Genomic DNA, 15554 nt, shown 5'->3' on the forward strand with positions numbered 1-15554 from the left:
AAATCGCCTCCGACACAGACGCTCCAATTGGCCGCACGAAGACGAAGGGCGCGGCCATGACATTTTATCAGACCCGTGGACAAAATATTCCCTTGCTTCTTCGAGTCCCCGATCGTAATCCGGGTGTCTATCACGAATCTTCGGCCCTCCTAGGCGCCAGAGTGACAGACACGACCCACCGGCTCCTGACATGTGAAATGCAGGCCAAGTCCTTGCCGCAACGGTTTTTCCATCCCCAACAGCTTTGAAACCAGATTCTAGACTCTACATCTCCTATCTATAGAAACCCGTTCTTATGATCGTACTAATCGCCATAGCGGGGTGAACCCCTCCCTACCACCCACTCTCAGAAATAGCAGGCTTATCAGCGTCAGCCAGTTTCCTTCCGCACCGCCTCTTGAAGTTCGGTCTCAATCTACAAAGTACGGAGCCCTCTCCAAGACCTAGGATCTGCTGGCCGAAACCTTTATCTTTGCTTTCTATCTCTAAATCCTCAGAGACGCCTTTTTTCTGGAGTTGATGGCCGAATCAGTCCAAGTGGGCGACACTTCCGAGTGTTCGCCTACATTCTCCCTCTTCCCGCCGTTCATTCCCACCATTATCAAACGGCGTTTCACATCTTCACGGTACGCGATGGTTAGGACAGAAACTAGCAGTGCCCTCCCATCTCGAACAATGCCATTCAGCACGGGCGATACCACTCCACGCCCTTCTTCCTCAGGGAGTACAAGTACAGGCCGAAATTCCGATGATTCTTTCGGCTCCGAGGATACTGGGATCAATAGGGATGTCCTGGCAATAGGGGTGCCGGTGAACCACGAGGTGGGCTCTGGGTTACGGTGGAACAGAGTAAATCCCGGTAAGAACTGCTACCCTATTCCTTGAACGAATCAGCAGCTCAATAAGCAGCAAATGACTCGGATCACCCACTAAATTATGAATGTATATTGCAACAGCGCTCAACCTCCTCCGTCATGCCGGGTACGAGGCTCAGCAGCCACATTGCGAGAGCCGTTTAGTTCGCTCGCTTTACCTCAACTCTATGGCATATCTGCTCTCTGCACTGCCCGAGGACCTAACTAGCGAGGAAGCTGCAACGCTTCGTGGTAGTTTACCTGAGAAACTGAAGCCATCGTTGGCTCCGCTATCGTCGTCCTATCCGGACTCGCCCCCTTATCCTGCGCAGCGCTCCTATCTGCATCGATCGCTGGCCGGTGGCATCATCTATTTTTGTCTCCTCCTGCAGTTTCTTATGCCGTATGTCAGGGAGGTCATGTTTCAGGTGTATCAATATGACCGCACTCACAGAGTTAGAGAGCGCTTGACGTCTCTTACTTTGTACATCGCTGAAATGGTTGGCCGTGGCGGCATGAATTTCGGTTCCACGGTTTTGAATATGTATGATGGAAAACCGGACGGTGCGGTTTCTGGGACTGCATCATGGTGGTTGGAAGGGGTGGCCGGTGGGATCTATGAAGGCGTTGGGGAGGGTATGGTGATACTTGGATTTTCTGAGTTGGACAAGGGTAATAGAATATAGAAGCTAAGTATATATACTAAAGTTGATGATGATTTATAGAATTTTACTCGAAAAAAAAATATATTTATGTCCCGGTACAGGTTTCTTTACTGACAATGGAGACTCCTACACTATATATTTCATCATTTAATTCACCGTATTTGAGTGTCAACTTTAGCTTTCTAAACGTTTACCGGAGAGAATAAGTAATGGAATAATATTATGGTGACTTGACAATGCACCAGACAATGAATAACGTTAATCATGTTTAATGATATTTCATGCACTCCGCAGTCATGAGGATGCTGTCGAGCATGTTTGTCGAGTAGAAAAGCGTGCCGCTTATCGGCCGGTCAAGCCCCACACCCAAGTTTGGATCTCTTGGAGGCGGGAGCTTCTCCGAATCGTCTCCTGAGATCAACATCAACACCTTCAGACCTCCGTCACACTCTGTGTCCAGTCAATGCTTTTCTACCCTCGATTGGCGCCATGTCAACGATCCGATTGCCCAAAATCCCCTCTCTTCGGAGATATCAGCTGCTCCAGGAACAGTCAGTTCACCAATTGCCCCGGAAGAAACTCCACACACGTCCATGCTAATCGTTACCCCAGCGCAAGCCTCAAGCATGCAGCTCCTCCTGGAGTCTATGTGAGTCTCAATCCTAGTGATCCGTCGCTCTGGGCCTGCGTGATCTTTGTTCGATCCGGTAAGCCACAGTTCCTGTCAACTACAAACTAGATTGTTGAATTAATCGCCTTCATCCTCAGGCCCCTATGCTTCTGCGATCCTCCGATTCCAGATACGATTCCCTCCGTCCTACCCTGATCGCCCACCATTAGTAACCTTCTCTACCGACGTATTTCACCCGCTAATTGTACCACTTACAACCTACACCTTCAGCACTGGTGTATCAAATGAGGATCCTGTCAGCGCAACGGACGAAGAGCGGTTACCGCCGGGAGGGTTCAGTCTTAGACACGGGTTTCCCCATTGGTTCGGGCGTGCAAGACGTGGTGGTGCTGGTTCGAACGCGTCATCGAGGGCCGTGAGTCTGACCGGTTCAAATAAAATGGATACAGAGATACCAGTCCCTGATGGTTCTGCCCAGGAGGGCGCAGAGTCAAAACCACATGAAGGGGACGAGGGCGATGCCGTCAATACGGCATCACCGGATGGCCCCACGAGGACGAGGACATCGATCCCAGTCCTGGAAATTCTGGATTACATTCGCACTTCATTTGATGATGAGACTGTTCTCGATTCCGTGCCGCTGGAAGCAGCGGGCAACCCTAGTGCATGGCATGCATGGAAGGCTCACCGCAAGGACATCGACGGTACCGATGAAACGAGTAGCTCAAAACGCGACAACCCACAAGCGCGACTTCCGGGTGACTGGCACTGGGATGGGATCTGGACCAGACGCGTGCAGTATGAAATTGAAGCAAGTCGGTCAGATGCTACTTTGTTCGGAAACTCTGTCCGGGGTCCCGATGAAATGGTAATTTTATTGATTCTGACATAGGTTCCAGAATTTGGCTAATGTGGAATGCAGATCCGATTTAGTCGATTAGATGGCGATGCCCTGGCTTCGATCAAGCAAATGGTTATTCCACCCTTGGAGCAGAGTTCAGAATAAGAATCACATATCGAACACCGCAGCCTGAAGGAAGTCCCAAGGCCTCCAGCTCCTTCCTTTTGGGAGAGGGAATGAAGAAGCAGCTTCCGGGACTCAAAAGTAGATTCATTGCCTTGCGGAGAAAGCACGACCGGTGACAATGGAGCTAACAACAGGTTGTTACACACACGCCTCCCTCCACGACCTCGCGCTCCTATCAATAAACCGCATCCGGCTACCTACTCCATTCCTATTGCGTTCTTACATGACAATATTGGATTCAACTGTATAGGTATCGTCATGAACTCTAAACATAAGACGGCGATTATCGTCATTGCGTTAGTCCTGATTCCCATTGTCCTCGTCTGCTGCGCTTTTGCCTTGGCCTTGGGCTGCGCCGAGTTCTGGAGCTCCGGTCGCTTCACTCTCATCAAGCCCTGGTGCAGACGAAAGCTGTCTGGCGTGCGAAGAGGACTCAAACCAACCAGACCCGGCGACCCTACCGCCATCAGACACAACATTAGCTCGAATGCACAGCCCACCACGGCAATGGCGGAGGTCTGATTGGATATTCCACTCGGACTGTTTCTTTGAAGGGGTGTGTAATAAGAAACCATGTACGAATGATTGTGCATACTGATTCGTTTGACATGCAGCTGGCGATACGCCTTCCGCAACTCGATTTTGTTTTTTTTCTCACAGATATCAATTCTCCCACGACCTTGGCTGCTAGACTGGTTGGCAATTTCGATATACAACGCCAAACTTTTGCTAGAGCCTAGCTGGATGGACGCCTATCATTTGTTAGAGTTATGGACACAGTACGTATGACATTCAATTTCTCAGCACTTTTATGAAGGCATACAGGGCTAAGAAATCCGCAGACATATCCTCAATCGCGATTACGCTTGTTCTACACAACGAATCCATGAGGATAACCATTAGGCTGCGCATTAAACGTTTAACTTTGGTGATTGGATGGACAGCCCATATTGGTCCGCTTTATTCCGCAGCTCACACGTACATCGAAGGGAGGATACAATGACTTTGGCAACACGGTTTTCCACCAAGCACGCGCTTACCATTGCGACGGATTGTGCCTTACTGTAGTTGTGGCTAGGTCGCAGAGTGCTACTCACTCGTGTATACAACTAAGCCAGTATTCAATGCCAGTCTATTTATTGGATTTGTTACAAAATTTGCTTTCTTCTCAGTCGGCGAAATTAATTAGATTTGGAGCATTCGCATCCTCTTCATTAGTTCGAGGTTGATTCCAAAGTGGCTCGCCGTCATCATCAAACTCGGCCCATTGGAAAAAGCCACAGCCCTGCTTCCCTGGTTTAGATCCCATATAACATAACCACATGTAACGTCCTCTGGTGTCACGTTTACGCTGGACACATTTGAGAACTGCATGCGCGTTACAGCGACAACGCGGGATGTTTCGAGGATGCAATGAATCCCGATACCACCGGTAAGTGATATTGATCCGCCGATTACCTGATAACGGATGTGGGGAAATAGTCTGCGCGGGAGCAATTGAATGCTTCCATTCCTCTTGCGTCTCCGCATGCATGACCAAAAGAGAATTATGCGGTAGAGCTATGGATATCTGTCCCTGAGAGTCAGCCCGTGTCCGCGCGGATTTCTCTCCTGTCGCTTCATCTTCATCTGGGGCTATCCGTCGCACACGAAATTCCCGTTGAACACCTAAGCTTATACTCCCAATGACCGCGCGGGGCCCTAAGTAGGTAAGGTGATCAGTGTGGTATCCGACGCTTTCTGCGGGTCCATCGTAGCAGTTGACAAAGGCGGCATTGGGCATCCATTCCCGCGGTGACTGGTACTTGAGTTTCTTGCCGCGTGGGTAGACGTCCCGAATTCTCTTTTGGATTTCTTCGTTGACGGCTTGCTGGACGGGTGTGGAGATCGCGCGGAGGTGCGGGGTTGCCTGCCGGATATTCGTGTGATACGTGCCTCCGTATGTGTAGTCGTTGGTGTGCTGAGCTTCCTGCTCTGGCGTAGAAACGTAGACGCACGTGGAATGTGGGCTTTCAACAGTCCTGTCGAAGATCTGCAGTTTGTATCGGGAGAAGTGCTGAGATTCGTCGAGGAGTTCAAGTAGAAGCGCATTCGCTTGTTCGGGTGGGAGGAAGTTGTGGATGATCGTGCATGAGGTATATGCTGCAACGTCCTCTGGGCTGAATAGGTACAGTGTCTTCCCCTTCTGGACTACCGGGTTTCGCTTTCGTTGCAATGAAGCCACCCCGCCGCTTCCATCTTTGCTTGGGGAGACGTGGATATGAGACGTTAGGGACGTCTGGGTTCCTGGTGCACCACCAGTTGTCCTAGACCGTTTGGGGAGTTGCGAGAGTTGCTTTTGCTCTGTGACCGTGGTTATTGCAGTCTCCACTGATCCACTGCAGGAAACGAGGATATCAATGAGAGTATCCTGTGGCGTGTCTGGGAACAGAGACACCAGTTGGGCTAACTTGATGTCTGTCGAGGCGTCATCGTCGTCTGGTGTCACTGGTTGAGTTTCGACCGGAGGACTGCGTGGTCGTTTGCGCGATAGATAGCGGTCCATAGGGAGGTGACTTCCTGAGTGACATAACTAATCAGGGAGTCAGACTGACGAGAAGACTAAGCAAGTAGATCATGCTCGGTGGGATAAGAAAGATGTGAAGCCGTTCGTGTTTTTCGAGGCCATCGATATTCACGTGATTGCTCTGTATATGGCCAGTCACAGCTCAGGTCGATTCTATATTGATGACGACCTCGACGATCTGCAGGGCCTTGGCCGGGATATCGGAACGATGGACGAGTTGATGTCAAATGAGGTGTGAAACAAGTGGACGGCGATCGGAGCCAGAAACGAACCTCGGCTCGTGTGTCAATCTCCCCGCAATTCTTTCCTGGCTCTCGCATTCCTTCTCATTGCTCCTGCAGCCTCCAAACGTCAACCAAGCAACGCCCCTGAGATCTCCCTCGACATGTTACACTTCCGCACCGAAGGCTACAACGGTTATGCGGTCAAGTACTCCCCATTTTTCGACAACCGACTGGCAGTAGCTTCATCGGCCAACTTCGGCCTTGTCGGCAATGGACGTTTGTTCATTCTTGAATTGACCCCCCAGGGCATCGTGCCTGCTAAATGGTATTCGTCGCTTTCGCTGTACGAACTCAGGGTTCATTATTTGAGATCTAATGGTCTACAGGTTCACTACTCAAGATTCCCTCTATGACCTCGCCTGGTCCGAAGCCAATGAACACCAAGTCCTAACCGCCTCTGGAGACGGCAGCATCAAGCTCTTTGATTGCACACTCAATGACTTTCCCATCCAGGGCTGGAAAGAACACAATCGCGAAGTCTTTAGCGTCAGCTGGAACCTGGTCTCCAAGGACACCTTCTGCTCAAGCAGCTGGGATGGCACAGTTCGCATTTGGTCCCCGCAGCGCCCGCATTCCCTCATGACCCTTCCCACCCACAGCTGTACCTACTCTGCCGCCTTCACGCCGCACTCTCCAGATATCCTTTCCTGCGTCTCTTCAGATTCATATCTCCGTATCTACGATCTCCGTACACCGGCTTCGGCCTCGAATCACCTCACCCTCCAGATCCCAATTCATGCAGCTCCCGTTTCTCCGATACCGGGCAAACCGGGTGCCCCGCCGGCTGCATGCCCACCTTCTGAAGCACTCACACACGACTGGAACAAGTATCGGCCATCGGTAGTTGCTGTCGCGGGTGTCGACCGGACAATACGCACATTTGACATCCGCGCTCCGCAACAAGGGCCACAGGCTGTGATGATCGGCCACGACTATGCCGTTCGCCGGGTTGCATGGTCACCGCATCTCTCAAATGTCCTGCTCAGTGCGAGCTACGATATGACATGTCGTGCTTGGAGCGACCAGTCCCCCGCCGGCGTAATCGGAGATACAGACCTTATGCGGTCTGGGCCGACGCCGATCATGGGTGCCGAGCTCGGCCGAATGAACCAGCATACCGAGTTTGCGACGGGCGTCGATTGGTGTCTCTTTGGAAGCGAGGGGTGGTGTGCGAGTGTTGGGTGGGACGAGAGCGTTTATGTATGGGACGTTCGTGCTGTGATGGGATAGAATACGGCGTTTTACTGTTTCTCAATCTTTATCCCTCTTTTTATTCCCTGGATTCTTCTCTGTATTGGATATTAGATCGCATGACCCATGATACCTTTTTATTTTCTTTTGCTTTTTGGTTTATCATTCTTCTTTTTTTATCACTTTCTTGCATGCTCATTTTTGGACTTAAGAGATAGGGATGCCCTATCCAAGTGACCAGTCTATCTATGTATAAAAGTTCCCCTCTCTTTAAGCATCAACTACCGCTATCATTTCCCCCTAGCCAAAAATCACGGGTATAAAACACAAAAGAAATGAACACGAAGGTAGATATTTACTTCGTAAGCCGCGTCTCAACCTTCTTCCTCTCTGCCTCCTTCACAGCCGCAATCTCCTCCCTCGACGCATCAAACGCAACATGAACCTGGTTAAACGGGTTCTCTTCACTCTTCTCGAACTCCTTCTTGACAAGCTCAATCCGCTGGTTCCGTCTAAGTCCCGGGTTCTCCTCTTCAATCTCCGGCAGCCGACGGGCCTCAAAAGCCGCATACGCAGCCTTGAATCGGCGCTCGGGGTGGCGGTCGATCTTGCTGGTGTCCCGGTTGGTCAGGGAGAGCGCATCGAGTGCGTTATCGATACCAGAGGCGTTCAGGGCCGACTTAGACTTGGTGCTAGGCCCATTGTCGTCGAGCTGGGATAGGTCCAGGGTTCCCTTGGACGGAGCGGCGTTCTTCTTTCCGGCAGCCTTGGTGTTCTTGGGCTTGGAGGGTTGGGATGCTTCTTCTTCGGCTAGGAGGGCATCGCGCTCGGCCTTTTTGCGGGCGGCTTCGGCCTTCTTGGCTTCGGTGTCGTCTCTGTTTTGGCGGGTTAGCTATTATTATTTGTCTTCCTTTCTCTGCGTTCGTTTGGAGTGGAAATGTGCTAATAAAGGAGGTTGTGAAGAAAAGATGATATCTCGTACTTCTTGGATGAACCCTTGGCGCCCTTCGCCCACTGCTTGTCCTCTTCGACGGCGCGCTTTTGGTCCTCAACGGCCTTCTTGTTGGCTGCGGCTTCGGCTTTCTATCATCATGAAGAATTCAGGAAATGATTAGCCACGGTTGATAATAAGGGTGGGTGTGCAAATTCGAATCAAAGTGGGAGGGGAGGCGGTAGTGGTCCTCACGCGAGCGTTTCCAGCAGCCTTCTTGGAGTTCTCACCGGCGGCCTTTTTGCCTCCCATGGTGGATTATTTTTATTTGGTTTTGCTGATGAGTAGAGTGAGAGAACAAGGTTCGCAAGTGAGAGGTGAGTGACGGCCGACTTCGGGTTCGAGGGTGAGGGGCGATTTGAGTCAGAGCTCTGTACAGTTCTGGTTTAATTTAGTTAACTATCAGATGGCGGGGTGGCAATGACTAAGCAGATGTATAAAGAGCATCACTATGCTTGGCATGCGACCCAAAAGAACCCTCGGTATTATTCGTTAAGATAAATACTACATGTAGCTGGTACACTTTATTCGAGAGGCAAGGATTATATGTGACGGACGATTGCATTTTTGCATGGTTTATGGCGAACGAATACCGAAAATATCAAGAATTCATACTGACAGCTAACTGATACTCCTCAGGCACAACCGGCCAGGCATCAATGCCATCCATCAGGGCCAATGCCATTCCACCACTCTGATGCATCTGGAGGTGGCAGTGAAGCAGAAAGGGGCCCGGGTTCACAACATGACAACATGGTACCGTATAGCCAACCAAGTTCCAAGGGGCCCGGGTGCAACCGGATTCGAGAATGTATCTCGTAGCTGGGGATTATCAAAATTGAATTGTTCGGGAATATGTTCCACTGCTTCCGCCACGGAGGAGTACGTAAACGGTGTGTGGCCATATCCTATCACATAGTACTTGTTCGAGTGTTTGTGCATTGGATGTCCCGGTTGGTTGCCGTGAGAAACGTTGAAGATGATGTCAACCCAGGTATCATGCAGTGTCGACACACTGTTTGGAGACGGAATTGAGCTTGAATTGAATAAAGCCGGTGGATTGTCTTCAAAGGCAACGGGGTAACTTGAGTTACCTAGTTGCCAACGGTATGCAGCGTGGAAGTGCTCGATGTTTAGGATGAATGTCTGGTTGACTGATCGCGAGGGAACTTGAACCGGAAATGGGACGACCAGAGACTCGTTTTGGAACACCGTTTGTGGCGTGGTTGCGTTACCAACTTCCGTAATATATGGTAACGAAGGTTGTCGTGGAGGTTGAGATGACACGTACGACATCGTGGCCGTGCCGTTTATAATTTGGTTGAGCCCGTGCTGGGCCACGCGGATTGTGTAGTCTCTAGCTGGTTCATGTTGCTTGAGCTCGATAAGAACCGAATACCGGGACCCAGCCGGTATTTGGATAGCATCGACGAGAAGGGGCTCAATTTAGCGCCCATCGATTGCATAGACATATATCGGGTGCTCGTCTATGGAGAAAACGAGAGTCGACGAGCCAGCCATGCTAATAATATCCCGGCTGATATACCGAGTATAAGATGAATTAACCCTGACAATTTCTTCTGGCCCATCGCCAGGAACACATCCATCATTAAAGCCTTTGGGTAGCAAATCGGGATTGCGAGGATATGTCCCAAAAAAAGAATCGATTGGAGGAAAGCAACTATTGCCAGTGTCAGCTTAGAATATAGCGGATTCAGGAGACACGCCCACCCAATATCAGTCAACGTATGGTTTCCAAGGAGAGCTCTCTGTCCCGGTACAGCAAGATCATTGAGTCTCTGCTGTGGTAAACAATATGAGGAGCCTTTCCCGTTTATCAATATAGCACTAGAACATATACACTCGCAGCCCGAATCCAATTCAGCTTTCCAAATCGCCTCCGAAGTCAACAAACGCCAGTCGGAAAGTATGAGTGGCTCCGTATTGGACTCGGCTATGGCCATTCCAGTACGATCTGTAGGGTCGTCTGTAATCAACTTGAATGGTCTTTCTACAGACCTGTTCGGTTCAATATAGATAGCCCCATAGAGACCGTCTATCAGCTGGCCGCGACTATGCGAATGATACTCATACGATCCATAGTCCACCGCCGTCCATTTATATAGAAAATTACCCCCCGGCTGTATTGGTGTCTGTGATAGTCCGGGAGTGCCATCGGACCATGGTGTGCCTAGCTGTGCGATGCCTAGACAAGAATTAGTCGAGGTGGATAGAAAATTGTGTGAATAGATCAGATATTACCGTGAAAATGGACTGTAGTCTCAAATGGCATTAAATTTGTGACATTAAATTCAACCTCATCCCCTTGCTTTACTCGAAGCGTGGGACCAGGGAGTTGGCCGTTCGACAGGATGGCCTCGCGCGAGATACCAGCAATCTCTCGATTCTCCCATGTGAGATGCAAGTCAAATTTAACGACATTGCATGATACCAAGTGTACAAGACACAGTATGACGAATAGACTCGACTTGTTGTGCATATCGCTCATGTTGGGTAAGTTAGGGCTAACCAAGAGAATGGGAGGGCAAAGAGCCGGCTTTATATAACGTTCATATAACAGTTATACCGCACATGTCTCCATAATTACGAAGCAAACTTTTTGACGACAAAGGCTCACAAGGATTTGGGGTTTCATAGATGATTCGGGAATAGAACCAATTCGAGTTCGGACTCGGAATTCGTTGTGGAGGGACATGGTTGCTAGGACCCCGAAAACTAAAACCAGAGCAGCTCCGAGCAATCTTACCGGTTAGAAAAGCAGCCTTATTGCTCCGCAAGGCCGTTAACGAGCGGCCACTGAAGCAGTTGAAGAGCAAGCTTCTGCTCGGCGAATATTCTCTGTATTTGGGCGAGACAGCACGCAGTTAAGGGCTAGATCGTACAAATCACAAGAAGAGGAGCTATATTGGTTGCATCGCACTTTCCGTTACGAAAAGGAGAAGATGATAGCGCAAGTCCGGACGTAGCGCAACTCGTTGGTATGCAGCCCCGACTGTAATATTGGTCGGAACCGGCAAGATCTGGCGGGCACCTCGAACCTCATGGCTGGTGGCCTATAGATTAGCGCTCCAGACACGATGGCAGGTCTAAATATGAAGTGGATGAGCATATCGCCAAAACACTCTTGATGGGAAAAGCAAATGCTTTAATTCCTCTGCATCGTGCCATGTGTGATGATGCCCGTAAGCAAGCTGCTAGGGGTATTGCGCTTTTGATGAACGCTGGTTGAAAAAAAGCAATTGCTAAGATTCGCCGAAGCATGTTCGGTCGTGGTTCTATCAGAATAAAAGCAGGTTGGTGATGTGAGATCTAATGATAGTAGCAAGACGCTCGTCAGGGATGGTTGACGTTCGAGGGAGTGGATACGGGGACGGCCTCCGAAACCCAACACTCTGATGCCGAGTACTTGGCAAGCAAACATACTTTTCCGCCATTATTCTGTTGTACAGCACTGCAACGCATATCACAAACCCCACCAGTACCTAGCCCTCAGACGTCTTGGTTTAACCTTACGGCAAAGGCCATCCCGCGTGGTGGAACAGCACAACATAAAGCTTGAGTCAGCTGAGGCTTCTAGTGGTGAGGTGAAGACGGAGATACACCCAAATCAAGTCAAATTGAAGATCAAGGTTAGTGATCTGAGTTGTGCTATGCATTAGAAACCTGCATTGGCTTGGACCTGTCTCAGTGTTGATTGAAATGAAAACGAGTTCAATTTTGAATGGCCGGTCTGTTTGTTGTTGAGAGTGTCGGAAGGGAAGAACTCGCCCGCCAGCAGTACCTAGTTAGTAGTCAGAAGGTCAACGACCCGACCCGCGCGGCTAAGTTAAGCCGAGAATGACTCCCAACATATTTAATCTAACCAAGTTCCAGGAAATCATATAGTCAATGTTGAATCAAGGTACAGACTAAGATGTACTGGCGTGCGCAGCCACTCGGTCTACTCAGGTAATAGACCGAACGCGATATCTACCGAGTGTCTTACGGTACGTTCTCGAGGTTCGGGGGAAGGTTTGATAAGACAGTTCAATTCACGCTAATCCTAAGTATAGATTCAATAAGGCTAATGCTAAAGGCAACGTAACGGCTAACAAGCAAGGTCCGCAGAAATCCAAAGGTCAAGTCCAAAATCTTATCATATCGTTCGTAAATAGCGGCGTAGCTCGGTCACATATCGTATATTTCGTTCGCTTCATTCTGTTTATTCTGTTCGTTCGACGCGCTTGGTTCATATTGCTCGAGTTGCTCATTGTGCTGAGTTTTGTCGCCCTGCTCGTGCTTATTGTGTTGTTCATCAAGAGACAATGGCGGATCAATGCTGCTATCATCCACTGAGACAGTCGAACTTCGGGCTTCTTCCGTGGAAACTGTTTCTTTGGCTTGCAAGACCTCCTTCGCTTCGGAAAAGGCATCAAAGCCGTCACTGGAGGGAGGTCCGGCCATAGTTGGCAAAGGCTCCTTCGGCTCGTTCTCGCTAGCTTGTGATAACTGTTCCGGCTCTACAGAGGCGATTTCGACACCTCCAACAGATGCGGTATCACTCACTGTGGGTGGTAACTCCAGAGGTTCGTCGTCGCTGCTCTGTTGTTCCCCCTTCTCAGAGTCAAATTGGGCATTTTCGGCTGGTAAATTATCAGCTGCTGCTGGCTGTGACTCTTCCGGCGCATCCTCTCTGAAGCGTTCTTGCTCTTCCATATCAGGTAATGCATTGACACTGTCAATGGGTACCGTATCACTTGCTGTTTGTGGCAACTTCTCCGGGTTATTCTCGCTGGACGGCTCTTGTTGCCCCTCCTCCGAAACGATGTCGGCACTTTCCACAAATACCTCATTGGGTGTTGGTTGTTGTGACTCATCCGGTTCAGATATAAGACGATTCACCGGAGGGTCTGAGAAGTCGTCTAAGCTTGAAAAGGTCACGGGTTCCGCGGATGGTGCAACTACCACTGTCGAGTCTGGAACCGTGACGGATAAGGTTCGAGAGTCTGTCCTCTCGCTCCACGGTTGAGTTTCGGGTTCCTGCAGTGGAACCACGGATGAAGCAGTAAATTCTAGGATATTCTCGGGGAATGGGCGCAAATCCGGCACGACTGTGGCTGATCTAGAGTTGATAGCAACAAAGACGACAAGCACGCTTAGGAAGACGATGGCGATATTGCGTCGGTCGTTGGCAAGCACGCGGATGTAGTTCACCAGCAGAGTCTGCAGATCAATCTCTTCCGACGGCTTTCTCGCATTTGATTCGCATGTTTTATTATCTTGAGGCCTATGCCGAGTTGTGACGGGCGATGGAGACCTATCACGGTGTTGGGTAGCGTGAGAGCCGGAACCGGCTTTTTGAGGGGCCGGCGTGAGCGTGAGATTTGGAGGCCCCGATATGATATTCCCCGGTTCCTGCAGTAAAGGTTGACCGAAGCCGTTATCAATGTGCGACGAGTCTTCGGCCACCCGTTCTTCAAGTTCTGCTCTCACATGAGAAGGCAACCACACGCTAACCTCTACATCGACCTTCTCCATCTCTTTCCATGCTGCAGCCCACGCACCAGCCCTCATCATTCCATTGGCGGCGAATACTTTGACTTCCCACTTTCGGGTCGTATTGTGCCGCAGAACACGGCCTCCGCAATCCGGACACTCATCACCTTCATCCTCTGTGCTGCTGTCCTCCTTTGCCAAGCGGTCCTCCCTATCCGACTCAGTTTCGTCACGCCCAAGGAAGTGCCCATGATCAAGCCGAGGAACTTGTAGTTCCAAGCTCTCCAATAGCCGTTCCTCAAGAAGATCGTACATATCCTCCGGGTGAGAGATAAGCACACCGCGGTCGCGGAGAATGCCTGAGCCGATTTTCTCCTCGAGTAACTTCCATCTCTTCCAGTACACCGAGGGCAAAACTTCGCTCAAAATCTTCTTACGATCCGGATGTGCGACTAGCCCGGCCACAGGGAGTGACGGGGATAACAAAGTGCAGTGGAGAAGGACAAGTGGATATTCCTTCTTGATTTTCGGCTTGCCAGCTGCTGCCGTGGGAGAGTAGAACGGAGACCTTTTGAATGGCGACGAACCCGCGGACCGAATGGAGAAATCAGAAGTGCGCTGGCTACCCCGGCGTTTGGGAGGAGTCAGATGATACTCGTAATCTGCCTCGTCCTCCGTATGCATCTGCATTGCCCGCACCGAGCTCGGCTTCCGGAATGTACCTTCGCGCTGTCGTATTGTATGAACGGCCCGTGGCCCATGATAGTCCCAAGGTTGGTACACGGAATCTTGCGTATCTTGCAGGTTCATAGGTTTCATTCCGTCGGGTAGGTTCGTCAATACTGAGGCAGGAATTGAGGAAATTGAAGTACGGCTGGATGTCCTTGACCGCGTGCGAATCGGCTCGCCGTCATCCCTTCCACCACTTAGAGTCTCGGCCGGAGAATGATGTGCCGAGGACCCGGACGAGTTGTAGCCACTATCTTGCGCTGTGGCATGCATAGTTTCATCGAGACTGGCATGGTCGCCGTTCTTCAGCAGTTTCTGTGAAATGGCTGGTTCGCGAAGGACCGTCGTATTCGTGTCATTCAAAGGTATGTCTGTATCGCATTCTGCAATTTCTCGCTTGAAATCCATCATATCCTGAGTATCGCCTTGCCCACCCATCTTGCGTTGTGATAGTTGTCCAATATGCTCAAGTAGAATATAATGAATGACTGCTTGTCGGAGAATAATTATACATTAGTTCTGCATCAAGGCATCAAAACAGAAGTAACACTCACTATAACAATGTTGGCACAACAAATTATGAAGGGTACCCCCCGAGGGAGCAGACTTTAAGCGTAAAATTGCCAAAGCCCATAATATTAGTGCAATCCAACTCAGAGAGTCGATAAGAGAGGTGTTGGTTGATCTATGTCACCTGTTGACCGTTGTTGCTGTTGCGCTCACCGCCCCGTTGTGCCGGGCAACCGATGTGGGCCTGAGGCTCTGGTTTCAGATAGAGTAGAAAGTCCTGACACTACTGACCGAAATCCTGCGATGAATTGTTCATTGATATTAATATTTTGTTATTTTAAACAAACATAAATTAACTGTTGCGGCCGATATCTTTCAATAGGCGTACGCTCACAGAATTCCTGAGATACATCGATTATAGGAGGGTTAATCTCTCATAACACCGAACACCCAAAAGACCATGACCTTCCCATGCAAACAACAGGTAAAGACAGATATACATTAGAATAACCAAACGCTTTCAAGTCAAAAAAAATCTCGGTCCATGCAAAAGGCGCTGGCGAATAATAGAAAGTACATGAAACGACAAGAGTAGCAAAAAACCAATATC

General features: G+C 49.9%; 8 protein-coding genes across 8 annotated transcripts; 4 read left to right on the top strand and 4 right to left on the bottom strand.

The window, feature by feature from the left end:
• Positions 1–519: 519 nt before the first annotated feature.
• Positions 520–1540, top strand: ASPSYDRAFT_53479 (uncharacterized protein; the record flags this gene model as incomplete). The annotated part of the gene is made up of 2 exons (XM_040848693.1): positions 520–859; positions 957–1540. 2 exons carry the CDS (start codon positions 520–522, stop codon positions 1538–1540), a joined length of 924 nt encoding a protein of 307 aa, XP_040707657.1.
• A 468-nt stretch (positions 1541–2008) lies between these two features.
• Positions 2009–3156, top strand: ASPSYDRAFT_25897 (putative ubiquitin-conjugating enzyme; the record flags this gene model as incomplete). The annotated part of the gene is made up of 4 exons (XM_040844219.1): positions 2009–2070; positions 2132–2226; positions 2288–3018; positions 3073–3156. 4 exons carry the CDS (start codon positions 2009–2011, stop codon positions 3154–3156), a joined length of 972 nt encoding a protein of 323 aa, XP_040707658.1.
• A 723-nt stretch (positions 3157–3879) lies between these two features.
• On the top strand, positions 3880–4262 carry ASPSYDRAFT_271343 (uncharacterized protein). The gene has a single exon (XM_040844364.1). The coding sequence runs from the start codon at positions 3989–3991 to the stop codon at positions 4178–4180; it is 192 nt and encodes a 63-aa protein (XP_040707659.1). The 5' UTR covers positions 3880–3988; the 3' UTR covers positions 4181–4262.
• Positions 4263–4345: 83 nt separating this feature from the next.
• On the bottom strand, positions 4346–5722 carry ASPSYDRAFT_83897 (putative CUE domain protein; the record flags this gene model as incomplete). The annotated part of the gene is made up of 1 exon (XM_040851275.1): positions 4346–5722. The coding sequence occupies one exon, from the start codon at positions 5720–5722 to the stop codon at positions 4346–4348; it is 1377 nt and encodes a 458-aa protein (XP_040707660.1).
• A 406-nt stretch (positions 5723–6128) lies between these two features.
• Positions 6129–7257, top strand: pex7 (putative peroxisome biosynthesis protein (Peroxine-7); the record flags this gene model as incomplete). The annotated part of the gene is made up of 2 exons (XM_040848694.1): positions 6129–6292; positions 6354–7257. 2 exons carry the CDS (start codon positions 6129–6131, stop codon positions 7255–7257), a joined length of 1068 nt encoding a protein of 355 aa, XP_040707661.1.
• On the bottom strand, positions 7250–8663 carry ASPSYDRAFT_271292 (DUF1014 domain protein). The gene is made up of 3 exons (XM_040844362.1): positions 8405–8663; positions 8201–8301; positions 7250–8093 (listed from the first exon to the last, which is right to left on the bottom strand). The coding sequence occupies exons 1-3, from the start codon at positions 8459–8461 to the stop codon at positions 7574–7576; spliced, it is 678 nt and encodes a 225-aa protein (XP_040707662.1). The 5' UTR covers positions 8462–8663; the 3' UTR covers positions 7250–7573.
• Positions 8664–8947: 284 nt separating this feature from the next.
• Positions 8948–10718, bottom strand: ASPSYDRAFT_25901 (uncharacterized protein; the record flags this gene model as incomplete). Its single annotated transcript, XM_040844220.1, has 4 exons — positions 8948–9649; positions 9776–9890; positions 9941–10415; positions 10472–10718. The coding sequence occupies 4 exons, from the start codon at positions 10716–10718 to the stop codon at positions 8948–8950; spliced, it is 1539 nt and encodes a 512-aa protein (XP_040707663.1).
• A 1507-nt stretch (positions 10719–12225) lies between these two features.
• Positions 12226–15100, bottom strand: ASPSYDRAFT_191721 (uncharacterized protein). Its single transcript, XM_040843650.1, has 2 exons — positions 14989–15100; positions 12226–14922 (listed from the first exon to the last, which is right to left on the bottom strand). The coding sequence occupies exon 2, from the start codon at positions 14870–14872 to the stop codon at positions 12398–12400; it is 2475 nt and encodes an 824-aa protein (XP_040707664.1). The 5' UTR covers positions 14873–14922; positions 14989–15100; the 3' UTR covers positions 12226–12397.
• Between the last annotated feature and the right edge of the window lie 454 nt (positions 15101–15554).

This window comes from Aspergillus sydowii (assembly GCF_001890705.1).
Source record: "Aspergillus sydowii CBS 593.65 unplaced genomic scaffold ASPSYscaffold_1, whole genome shotgun sequence".
NCBI classification, from domain to species: domain Eukaryota; kingdom Fungi; phylum Ascomycota; class Eurotiomycetes; order Eurotiales; family Aspergillaceae; genus Aspergillus; species Aspergillus sydowii.

Coding starts and splice junctions, on each gene's coding strand:
- ASPSYDRAFT_271343 (XM_040844364.1), top strand. CDS start 3,989: ATGAAGGCATACAGGGCTAAGAAATCCGCAGACATATCCTCAATCGCG.
- ASPSYDRAFT_271292 (XM_040844362.1), bottom strand. CDS start 8,461: ATGGGAGGCAAAAAGGCCGCCGGTGAGAACTCCAAGAAGGCTGCTGGA. Junction 8,302..8,404: donor AGGCTGCTGGAAACGCTCGC/GTGAGGACCACT, acceptor TCATGATGATAG/AAAGCCGAAGCCGCAGCCAA. Junction 8,094..8,200: donor GCCAAGGGTTCATCCAAGAA/GTACGAGATATC, acceptor CCGCCAAAACAG/AGACGACACCGAAGCCAAGA.
- ASPSYDRAFT_191721 (XM_040843650.1), bottom strand. CDS start 14,872: ATGGGTGGGCAAGGCGATACTCAGGATATGATGGATTTCAAGCGAGAA.